Raw genomic sequence first — 12,830 nt, forward strand, 5'->3', positions numbered from 1 at the left:
TTCCTTCATTATCTTTTGAGGGGTACGCCCCTATGAACAAATGTAAATGTAAATTTATTTTTAATATATTCTATTGGGGCATCTGTCCCGGGCTAGACTAGAGGTTTTATTCTCCATTCTTTCCTACCAGTACACGTTTGAACGAAGAAAAGCTATTGTAAATTTTATTTATTTATTTTAATAAAATTAATCAAGGCCTTGATCGTTTACCGATAAAAATAAAAATAATAATAAAATAAATTAACACCTCTACACATAATTTTCTAACTTTGTATTAATCACAACATACCAATTCTTATTTCAAATCTATCAACTGATTTTAATGCATTGAAATACATTCAACCATTTTTACTTATATATTAACTAAGATTACAAATATTAACTTTAAACTTTTTTTAAGAGTGTGAAAGGTACTTCCCAAACTGATCTGAATCATTATTTTTTCCTTCTCTTAAGAAGAGTTCATCAATCTTGTTTTCCTTGTCTTCAACAAACTTGATGGAAAGGTCCCTATCCAAAAGCAGCTGAATGTAATCCAATTTTATCATCTCTAACGCCACTTTGCTTGTAGTTGTTTTGTAGTTGTGGACCAATAATCCCACCAACAATTGGGCCACTTCCTCCAATGTTTCAGATATGTTGATGTACAACCCTTCTGATTCAATGAAGGCTTTAGCAACATCATCCTCTTCATCGCCCATACTAAGACCATTATTCTCTCTCAGAAAATACTTTCACTTTTATGCACTCTTGCTTATCAATCAAACCCAAAGCTGGTAAGACTTGGGCTCTGAAACCACAGTAAAGATCTTATGGTCTGTATGATACAAAATCGATGATACCTTTATTCATATTAATGCCAAATACAAAAAAAAAATCCTTCTTATTGACGTCACAGCTAGACAGTCAATAAGATATTAGTTCACTTTGAAACAAAGATTAAATATAATTGTCTGCAAGTGGTCATACACAGATTGCTGCAGACGATTATTTCGAGTAATCACAATACACTTACATCCGATAATCACCAATGAAGGTATAAGACAGAATTGCGTATAATAGCTCGATTCACACAGAGCATATAAAAGAATGATTGCAGAACTTCAATATCCAGACATGACTTTTCTGAGAATAAACTCCACAAAAAATCTGCAAAAGAATGACAACTACATAAACACGGGAATAACCAAAAGACACATTAACAAGGGAATGAACGAATGTGAATACATCCAGAATAAACGTTGCATACAAAGAGTTCCTTTGCCATTGTGAACATGCACACCAGCTTGAAACATGAAAAAACATATCATTAATAGACGTTAACTTCATCATAATAAATGGCACAAATAAGAAATGCTATCCACATGGACAAGGCTTTCCATATAAATGCCAAGTCATCAAGAACTGCCAGCAAGCATAAGATGCCAGATAAGACTTATGCCAGATATGACACTATCATAGTCAATGAAGCAATGCTGAGTCCAAAGCAAATGAGATACATGGGGACAAGAAAAACTGAAGCAATGCTTAGTCACAGTAACATAAAGAATGAAATGAAATAAACACAACAGGGACCGGAAAGAAGCACGACACTTAATATGACATAGGCATCAATGGCATCATCAGCTCTAAGGATGTCTTGCAGCTACAGTAACCAACAGTGGGTCCCATCTCAAAATCCGAATCATACTAAAAGGGAAATCATAATATTGAACATATCAATAAAAACATAAAAACATGGGCAGAGTCATCTATATAAGAAGTTGGAGGAAGAAGATACAAATAATATAAAGTAGAAAAAGCACAAATCTGATTTAGAAAGAAAAAATTGTACTGCAATCTCATGTCTCTGTCTAGAAGACAGCTGTAAGATAAATTGGGAATCTTCAAGAAGTCGGTGGTTCTTATTAACAAATTTAAGTCTGCGGTGCTACAGTGTTCTGGTCCCTTAGACTGTTTGGTCTCGTAGGTGTCATTAAAATCTTTCATTCATTCATTTTCACTATGGTAAAGAAAGGAATGCAGAGGTTTCAAAGAGGTCCGAAAGAAAAAGAGCTTCGGCATCTGGATTCAAGAGGTCTTTACACTCCAAGAATATAAAATAATGCATTATAGCTGGTGAAGAGGAATTTTGCTGCTCAAGACTAGATAAGCTGTTTGATTCATTTTGGTGCTGTTCCGTTGCTATAATTAATAGTAGGTTTTTAAGAATAATTTTTGAAGTTAGATTTATAGTTAATATTTAGGTTTTTAAAAAGTATTTTTGAAGTTAGATCTATAATTAATAGTTAGTTTTTAAGGAGTATTTTTAAAGTTAGATCTATAGAATGCTGACGGAAGATGGCTCAGATGGTCTTTAGTTATCCATATGTCTAAGTCACAATGATCCTCCTGTGGGGTATAGATATGGGTGTGTTCGCTTTGTCTTTCCATCTTCTCACTTCAAAATTCTGCTTTAGGAGAGGAGACCTCTAATAATTGTGATAGTTTTGTCATAGATCCTGCAATTACCATTCTTAAAAAAGCTCCAAAAAATAAAAACATGTCCTAATAGCCGATTGCACATGTACTAATAGTCGATCATTTTTTAGTTTTTTTGGTTGGTGATTGACCAATTTGTACCACTATTGGGACATTTCATAAAGACTGCGGGGACATTTAACCACAACTACTGGTATTTTTGAGTGAGCAAGTGCATGAACATAGTGGGTTTTGGGTGAACGTTTTGAAATGACACTTTTTAACCACTTCACTTTCCTAAATGTCTCTTATAGAAATCTATGAATACCCAAAAGCTGAAACCTTAACATTAAGCCTCTTCACTCACCTGTGAATCTACGCCAAGCAAAATCCATTCTAGATACACAGCTTTTCCAAATAAATATTTATTATTCGCACTTTCAGCTCCGAGATGGATTCTGGTTAAAAACATTCCCCCTTTTTTGTGGCGTTTTTTGCCGCATTTTCTTGAGCCCATTGGTAAAATTATTCGAATGGATGAAACTGTGAGACTTGTCCCGCATATGGACGCTAGAATTCTTATCTCTCTCTTGCCTGGTAAGGACCTTCCTACCGATATTTCAATTAACATCATTAATGATGTATGTATCTGTCCTATAGAGGTTTTGGGGGGGTTGAATGCCTGTTTTCTCTGCCGCAAAGAAGGCCACCTCCGTAAGGATTGTCCGGTCATTAGGAAAAAGCCTAATCCCTCCTATGATTCAGCTAATAATATGGTTAATCCTCCCGTCACCAGTAATCCTCCCCTTGACGATGCTCTTTGTCATTCAACCCCTGCTTCTTCTTCATCCCCATCGCCTCCCACCGTAAACCCTAAACCCTGTAATGTTTCGGCTAATGTTGTTCCTAGCATTGTTCGGCCTGAGAATGTTCCAACTAAAATTGTGCCTAACCATCTCTCTGCTATTACTGTTCAGCCTGAGAACATTTTGTGTGATACCACTCCTACTTCTGGAGGTCTTCAAATGCTTCCCAGTCTTGATTTAGCTATTGATCTTAACACAGATGATGGTTTTACTGTTGTTTCAGATAGGAAAAAAAGAAGAAGGGGAAATAGTGTCTTCATGCCTAAAAATTCTCGCCCCAATAACTCTAATAATCATCATGTTAAATTGTTAACTGGTCCTGCTTTGACTAACGCGAATACTATCAATCAACATGCTAATTTCAATTGTAAGCCCCAAACTAGTGAGCCCTCTCGAAAATTCCCTCAAAAGATCTTCCAAGAGATTGGGGAGGATTATGAATTTGAAATTATTCCGGCTGCCCCCTTTCCCCCGAAGTCTAACAATGGGCAGTGCATGGATGTGGATTCTCTAGCGGATATCGAAGATGATGTTAACACCTACTCTTCTACTGTCAGGCGAAGAGGAAGATCACCTAGTTCAAAAAATAAGCCATTTGTGCCTCAACCAAGGGAGTCTTCAAATAATTTGTTGGCCCTTGCTGATCAAGAGGGTATTGCGTGCTCCACCTCTAACATTTTGTCTCAATGAATTGCCTATCTTGGAATGTGAGGGGTCTAGAGTCCCCAGATAGAAAATTTGTTATCAAGCGATTGTTAAATTCTCTGCATTCTATAGATTTCTTTATGATGCAGGAAGTTAAGTCTGTGGGATTCACTTTGGACTCCAATCTCAATTTTATTTGGAAAGATGCTATTAAGTTTTGCACTAACCATGAAAGAGGTAAAGGAGGAATCGCCCTTCTTATTAGTAATAAATGGGAAAAGCATATTACTAATAATGGGTGTTCTCCCTGTCAGAGAGCAGTATGGGTTACTTTACAGTTTGATGACAAGACCTTCGAGGTTTGTGCTATTTATGCTTCAAATGACCCTAAGGAAAGAATTGAGCTATGGAAATGGCTTATAGATCTCCCAGATTTGCCTTGGCTCTTTGGTGGAGATTTCAACATGATTGAATCCCAAGATGATAAGTCGGGGGGCATTCCCTTTCATTGGAAGGATAATGAAATTTTTTATTGGAATAGATTTTTAAACTCTAACTATCTCTTTGATCCTATTGCTAGTAACAAGGAAGCCAACCCTGGACTTTGGCACACCTGGTGCAACTTTCAGTAGGGCAATGCTAGGATTTATTCTAGGCTTGACAGATTTTATGCCAATAAGTATTTTTTCTCTTTTCCTCCTAACATCTCTGGATTTATTGTTCGTGTTATTGCCACCACTCTGTCTGACCATCACCCTATTTTGACTATGGTTAATTTTAACAATAGTCCCCTTCAACACAAGTCTAGAAGCAATAAATTCATCGTAAACACCAGCCTCCTCATGGATGAGGATGTCCTTGCTGCTGTGCAGATTATTAGAGGATTAAATAAAATTAATCTTCAGAACCTATCCCATATTGATAGATGGAATACTAACCTCTCCTCCTGGAGGATCTTTTTGCAAACCATTGGGCAGAAAAAAGCTAAGGACTATAAGTTCGTTGAAAAACAATTATTTTCTGATCTGCAAGTTGTCGAGGAGAACATTCAAAATGACTCTTCCAATATGGATCTTCTTTCCAAGGTTATGGCTACCAAAGATGCTCTTAGGAAGCATCAGCATGTTAGAATTTGGGGAGCCAGGATCAGGTCTAGATCCCACTGGCTCCAATTTGGGGATAGGGGATCGAAATTCTTTTTCAACCTTCTTAAGCATAAACGTATTAAAGAGTCTATTGATAGACTTTCGATTGATAACCAGGACATCTCTAACCTTGAGTCTATTATTCAGGCCTTTGCTAATTATTATGAGACTCTTTTTGCTTCAGAAGACTCTCCTGAGGCTGAGTCGATTAGAGTTCATTGTAGGAAGCTTATTCCTAAAAAGCTTGATCCTGATGATATTGCTATTCTTGCTAATAATATTTCTGTTGAGGAGATTGAAGGTGCTATTAAGGCCCTTAATAATGATAGAGCGCTAGGCCCTGATGGTCTCCCAGTTGAATTCTATAAGTCCAACATCGGATGGATTTGTAAGGATCTCTTTGATCTTTATTTTGAAGCCTTGAATAAAGGTACCTTGGGTCAGGATATCAATAGAGGGATTATTAAACTTCTCCCAAAAGAAGGGGATAAAACCTTTATTAAGAATTGGAGACCTATTACCCTTCTTAATGTTTCCTACAAGATTTTGGCAAAAATTATGGCTCTTAGGCTAGTTAATATTCTTCCTAAATTTGTTAATTCTATCCAAACTGGTTTTATAAAGGGTAGATATATTCTTGAGAATCTCATAACTAGCTGGGAAGCCATGGATTGGTCTAGATGCTCTCATCAAAGCTCTGCCATGCTCCTTTTGGATTTTGAGAAGGCCTATGACAAGATTGAATGGAGATTTATCCTTATGATGCTGGATGCTTTTGGTTTTCCTCCTTTCTTTTGTAACACTGTGGCTATGCTTCTTAATGATGCTTCTGCTCAGGTTGAGGTCAATGGTATTCTTTCTGCTCCTTTTTCTCTTGGGAGATCCATTAGGCAAGGGTGCCCTTTGGCACCCGCTCTCTTTGTCATAGCTTCGGAAGTTCTTTATTATATCCTCAGAGATAATTCCTTATCTCCAGAGGTCAGAGGTATTTATCTGCCTAATAATGAAGAGCTCATCAATTGTCAATTTGCGAATGATGCTGCTTTATTCCTTGAACTTTCAGAAAATAATTTCAGGAACATGCAAGTTAAACTCAATCTTTTTTGTTCTATTTCCGGGGCTAAGATATCTCAAGCTAAATCAATTTGTTTAGGTTGGGATGAGCGGCCCCCGGACTGGTTTCTCCAATACAATTTTAAATGGGGTGGTCCTAATAGGATCATTAGATATCTTGGCATCCCTTTCTCGGTGGAGCCTGATCTCAAAGACATGTGGTCTTGGGTGAAAGAGAAGATTGATAAAAAGCTGAACAAATGGCATAACAGGGCGTTATCATTGGCAGGCAGAATTCAGCTTTGCCAAAAGATATTGTCCTCATACACCATATATTATTCTTCTGCTTGGTGTTTTAATAACTATCAGATTTTTGAAATCCAGAAGTCCATCAGACAATTCCTTTGGTCTGATGGCAAAGGGAATAGAAAGATCCATTTTGTTAAGTGGGCTTGGTGCCACACTGACAAGACCCTTGGGGGACTTGGGCTGAAGGATTTAAGAACTCAGGGTATAGCCTTGTCTGCCAAATGGATTTTTCAGTCCATGGAAGGTGATTCTCCTTGGAAAGTGCTTGTTAGGAGCAATATTGAGAGGGGTGTTCCTAGAAAAGCTAAGTCTTGGACTAGCCTCCCCTTTTGTGACCTCATTCTTGGTAATTTTACTGTCATGGTTCAAGGCTCCGTGGTTTTCAGGTCTATTTGGAAGGCTTGGGATCATGTTAGGAAATTCATCACTAACAAAGAGTTTCATTCCAATATTCAACTCTATGGTGAAAGATCCATTTGGTGGAATCTCCACCTAAATGGTAAACCTTTGGCCCTTACCCAAGGGTGTTCTGCCAAGCAGTGGGCTAATAAAGGTATTAAACAATTTATGGATCTCTTTGAGTATGATTATATTATGCCTTGGGATGTTCTTAAGGATAAATATGCTATCCCAGATTCCCATAAAAGAACTTATAACATGATTGTGCAAGCTTCTGTTGGTCTTCCCACTGTTTGTCACACTGATTCTCTCAGGTTCCTGAAGTGCAAATGGCCCGGTGGTATCATTATTACTCTGCTCAAAGCTAAGAATATTTATAAAATCATTGATTGTAATATTGATATTATCAATCATATTAATGCTGTTTGGTACTCTTCTTATGATGCTGATGCTTTGAAAAAGTATTTTAATATCTTGTGAAAGAATCCTGTGGAACCCAAGATTAGATGTTTCAAATGGTTAATTTTGTTGGACAAGCTACCTATAAAGAGAGATTTTGTTAATTCTAATATTTGTAACTTGTGTAGAGTTCTTGAAACTGGTAGACATATCCTTCTTGATTGTATTTTTGCTAAAGAAATATGGAAAATGTTTGGCATTGTTTATCCTATTAATGTTAATATTTTTGATATTATTTCTGGTCATATTAATGGTCTTCCTAAAGATACCAATTTATTTTGGAATATATTGTCGTCTAACATTCTTTGGCAGATCTGGAAGTGCAGGAACGAGGAAAGGTATCAAGGTAAGCATAGGGGTCTTACTGAGTTTTTTCAAAAACTTACTTACTTTAAAATCTTCTTGCAGGTGCAGACTACTATGATGATTGAACAGGACAAAATGAGGAGGTTCCTTCGTGATGGGCATGCTGCTCTTTACTACCTTGAGCTTAAGCGTGGGTACCAGTGGCGTAGTATTTTGGATGATCTGCATGTTTTTGAGCAAGCTTGCAATAGATTGAACAAAGATATTAGAGAAAAAAGGAATCCCAGACAAGAAGAGTTATTTATGTTGGTGCAGATTCAAAGGCATAAAAGTATAGTTTGGATGGAAGGTCCCTTAGGCTGGACTGCCTAGGCTGACAATCATTATGATCTTCTCAGCTAGATAGTTTTGCTTTTCCTCCTTTTGTTGCTTTGTATGTTCAACGGATACTTTCTCTTCTGGGTGAGGCTTGGCCTCCTTGTATATATTCGTATTGATACTCTGGTATTTTTTTTTTGGTTCTGAAACTCATATCTTACTACCCTGCACTTTCTTATCCTGATGATGGATCATGTAGTGTGATCCGAAACGTTGATGAAATAAACAAACACAATCTAATCCAGAAAACTCAGTGCTTTATAAAAATATTTATTATTATGAGATGATAACTTATTTGGGCTTAGACTCGACATCAGACGACAGACTCAAATACAACAACTTTCAACGGAAATGGAATCTTAACCGTGAAGCTGAAAAAGGCGGGTTAACCAGGCATCCTAACCAGTTAAGAACTAACCAAAAAAATGCATTACTTACAGGACTGAGAGTTTTTTAAAACTTTAAGCATTATTGATCCTTAAGTCGGATATAGGGATTTCCATAGGCAATTCTACGCTCGTGGAGTTCATTTCCGCCACTTTCCCAACTGCATCTGCGTAGGAAAGTTCACCATCATTTGTACGCTCACCGCATTTTAGAGTTGCCTCGTCCACAACGACCCTACCAAGCAAATTCCCAAGCCTTGTGCATCCGTCGGGTGAATTTTCGAACAAGTTTCTCACATACTCCTCTCTCCTTGTTCTCCTTTCCTTGTCTGAATCACGCACAACCATGGCAATTACATCCTCGACGCATTGCTTTCTAGCCGTGCAAATAAGACTGCAAGTTCTGCTCTGCGGAACATCCAACAAGCGGTCGCGTCCGCAAATCAAACAAACATTGTCTGGAAAAGCCAGGTACCTGATCAGATGCCCCAAAAGACCTTCCACAACATTCAAAGCCAGGTAATTTTCACCCTTGATGGCACAGAGGATTACTCTCTCACCATTTCAGGCAGCAGGTAACGCAATCCCAACGAGGTCCCGGTTTCGAGTCCCTCCTGAAAACAAAATACCTGAAACGATTCCTCCAAATTTACCACCACTGTGACCGCGCGGTCGTTGGCCACACCAATTCGCAGAAGCGCATCATCATCTCCGTCTACAAACTCCGGAAGCGCAATGTCAAACGCGAAAGTAGGAATGCTCAAACCAAAATCTCGCACGCTGCACCACCGAACAACATTTCCATTCTCCGCTGATTTTCCCTGAAACCCTAATTTCATCCCGCCTTTCCGATTATCCCGCGGAAAAAAACTTCTAGCCCAGAGCTCGTCTGCAGCCGTCCAGTTGTCAATCCCCCATCTTGATCTCTCGGAAACAGGGGAATCGTCTTCGCCGCCTCGCGAAGAGCCTCCTCTTTCGCAAAATCACAAACCCTTGCAGTGATCTTGGCGTCCACTATGATCCACCACCGCTTATCATTTACGGCGAGGGAAACTAAACGGGAAAATGCATGAAATTTGTCCAGCGCTTCGTCTACCCTGCGCACGGACTCCATTAAACCTGCAAGCAGGAACTCAATCTTGGCAGGCAAATTGGGCTCCGCAGCTCTTGATAAAGAGCCAGGGTCACTCGATAGTTTGACATCCTTGATGATGAAGGAATATTCGCTAGGGCTTTGCAACGGCAGGGCATCAATCCACCACACCAGGCTTTCCATTCCCAAAAATATGTGTCCTGGTTCAGGAAAGAATATCGTGCTACTGTCCGCATTGCGAGAGCATCTCCAGGTGACGATATCAATTTGCAGGTTCAAATAAAAGTCGTCCGTCGCCATTACAGATAGATTTTAGCTCAGAATTTTACAACCCCTGAAAAACCTTAACGCTGCTTTTGCAATTGTTTTGTTATGTTTTGCCTTCGGGAATGATAATCTTCAGGAACGACAAGCTTTCAAGAGACACCTTCATTGAGAATTCGAGAGAAACTTTTGTGTAAACTTCAGAAAGAAGGAAAGAGAGTAAAACTTCTTATATTTTGTGGTTGGATATTTAATACATATATTTTTTAAGACATGCATTGTACAATCTATGAGAAGTGTTAGTTTCTATTATTATTATTAAAATCATTGAGTTTCACTTTTAAACTAGCATTGTATTTGGAGGTATAATGATGTTGGGATAGCAAGACACACTATAGCAAGATATACTTGATGTTAAATTAAAGATCACTAGCAACTGCACCTTAGTGTGCAATAGGTACATTGTAGATGTATGGAAGGTCAACTAAGTATTTGTGTCTTTGCTAGTATATTTAACCATCTATATCTCTTTCTATCACATCCTCCTTTATGTTTCCTAGGTCTATTTCTATCGTTACCTTTACATCTCTATCTGTCTCTATCTATCTATCATTTTCACTCCCATCTTCTCTCTCTATATTGATCTCTATTTATTTATTCCTCTCTCCCCTCCATATTTTAAAAAAAAAATCCTATCTATCAATCCATCTCTTTCCATCAACTCCTTTCATATACCTTTAGATCTCTACATCTCTTTTTTTGTCCCACTATATCTTTCTATATATGTACATCTCTTTAATTATCTCTTGCTCTCTCTCTCTCTATCCCTAATTTATCTCCCCCACAGATGGGTATATTTCTTTATCCTCCATTTCACATAAATCTCCATCTCTATCTCTTTCTCCCGCAGTCCATCTATCTCCGGGCTTTTTGTCTCCCACTCTCAATCTCTCCTAATCGTCATATCTATTAATATATACGATAAAGTTATCTATGCTTTTTACCTTAGAAAATTTTCATTTTCGATGACAAATATCGAATTAGTTCTTTTTCATCTACAAAGTGTTATCTAAAATATCTCCTTGTGGTAAAAATGGCGATGCATAAGACTACACAGTTAAAATAAATAAAAATGAGCCATGCTGTAAAGATGGAGTATGAATCATCTAGGTAGTTGGTGGTGCAGGAGCACGTCTGCGATAGGAAGTTTGGTGGCGACAGGAAGACAACTTGCAATATGACTAAAATGCAGGGTACAAAGCAAATATCAGAAAGTTTAGAAAATCTTGACCTGACTACAACATACAACTTATCTTGCAGATCTCAGATCACTTCTTAGCTCATACCCTTGCCTGGCCTTCAATCTCTACAACTCAAATAGCTTGTCCTTCTTTCAAGCTTAGTCTCCTTAAGTCTCTTTGTTCAATGTACCAATGCAATCATCTCTTCATGACCACTCGTAGAAGTAGAGTCTCGGTGCTCTTCCTTCTCCTAGATGTCTCCTCCTCAACACCCTTCTAACTACTCCATAGATTTGGCTCTTTAGCAGCAATAGTATTAGTAGCTCTATGCTTCTTGGTCTATGACTCCTTAAATAGAAGTCTTGGAGTTTCTTTTCCCGCTCAATTCTTTCATTCTTTAATTTCAATTCATATGGATTAGGTAGGATTCATTTCATCTAACCCATATTTTGCTTCCTCTAGAAATTTCTTAAATAATCCTTTAGTATTCACCCAAAAATGGTTTATATAAGATTCTATGCCACCAGCTCATCATCTTTATCTTCCAACTCATTCACAAAATTCAAGGTAACCACTTTGTCAACTTAGATTTGGAAAATATTTGTCATTTGAAATAATGTAGCAGCTCTGCATTATTGAAATACTGGTGCTCGGCACATACTATGTTACTCGACATCAACTATGTTTTTCTTGATGCTCGACACCTGAAAATCACTTGACACCAACTAAGATTTTCTGATGCTTGACACTTGATCTTCACTCAGCTCTTGAAGATCACTTGGCACACACTAGAATTTCTTATTACTCATCTCTTGAAGATCACTCGACACACACTAGAATTTATTGTTACTCGACTCCAACTAAGAATTTTCTCGGCTTCAACTAACTTGCTCAACACCCACTAATGATCTTAGTTTAAGATTTGTAGTCAACATTTCTTACAACTTCTTCATCCAATATTTCTAAGTGTGACCAATCTCTTTATCTTTGAGTATGCTATCAATACATCATTTAGCCATTGTCTTAACTGATCCTTGCACTTCATTACAACATCATAACTCAACCTTTCCCTTAGGTTCTCTTGTTACATCTTGTTGATCAAATCCTCTTCATCAATTAACTAAGTGATAGTACTTGGATCTTATAAGAAAATGTCATTCCTACAAGTAGCAGGTTTGACATCAATGACAAAACAATGATTGAAAACATTCTTTTAACAACAATCTTCTTTCTTTGCAACAATCTTTCTCTTTGATCTTCAACAATGAGCTTTTCAATCAGATTTCCAACAATCTCCCTCTTTGGCATTGATGGCAAACCAAACTGATCAACCATCAGACTCAACTTATTTAACCACAAGCTAACTAGGTTAGAAATGTAAGTCAAATGCCAAAAAGTAAATTGTAACTTCACATCTCCTCTACTTATTTTGATTGCTTCATTTATGCTTCTCCCTCTTGGCTACTAACTCCTTGTTCTTTGTCTTTCTCCCTCTATATTTCTCAACTTCTGATGTTCTGATCAACACCTAATTACTTTAGTCAACTTCTCCCTCTATCTTCTGATTCTTTATCTTCAACAATTTTTGATCATTTTTTTGTTATTTATCCCTCTTTGACAATAATGCCAAAGACATATTAGCATCTTAATATAAAAGTGTAGCTTTGCATATTCATTTAATTTCTCCCTCTATCACCTTTCTTGTGATTGATTTAGAATTTCAGCTTATTTACTACTTTAGGAATGAATCCCAAAGTAAACATCCTATGCATCAATGTGTAAAATCTTTTACATCCCTAATTTACCTCTAAGATACTCAAAAGCAT

At 37.5% G+C, this 12,830-nt stretch overlaps 1 protein-coding gene across 1 annotated transcript; it reads right to left on the reverse strand.

The window, feature by feature from the left end:
• Positions 1-825: 825 nt before the first annotated feature.
• Positions 826-9,948, reverse strand: LOC149575828 (uncharacterized). Its single transcript, XM_089815626.1, has 2 exons — positions 8,459-9,948; positions 826-1,149 (listed from the first exon to the last, which is right to left on the reverse strand). Exon 1 carries the CDS (start codon positions 9,797-9,799, stop codon positions 9,242-9,244), a length of 558 nt encoding a protein of 185 aa, XP_089671752.1. The 5' UTR covers positions 9,800-9,948; the 3' UTR covers positions 826-1,149; positions 8,459-9,241.
• Positions 9,949-12,830: the final 2,882 nt, after the last annotated feature.

This window comes from Cupressus sempervirens, chromosome 2 (assembly GCF_028749045.1).
Source record: "Cupressus sempervirens isolate cs-2001-9-10 chromosome 2, ASM2874904v1, whole genome shotgun sequence".
Lineage (NCBI taxonomy): Eukaryota > Viridiplantae > Streptophyta > Pinopsida > Cupressales > Cupressaceae > Cupressus > Cupressus sempervirens.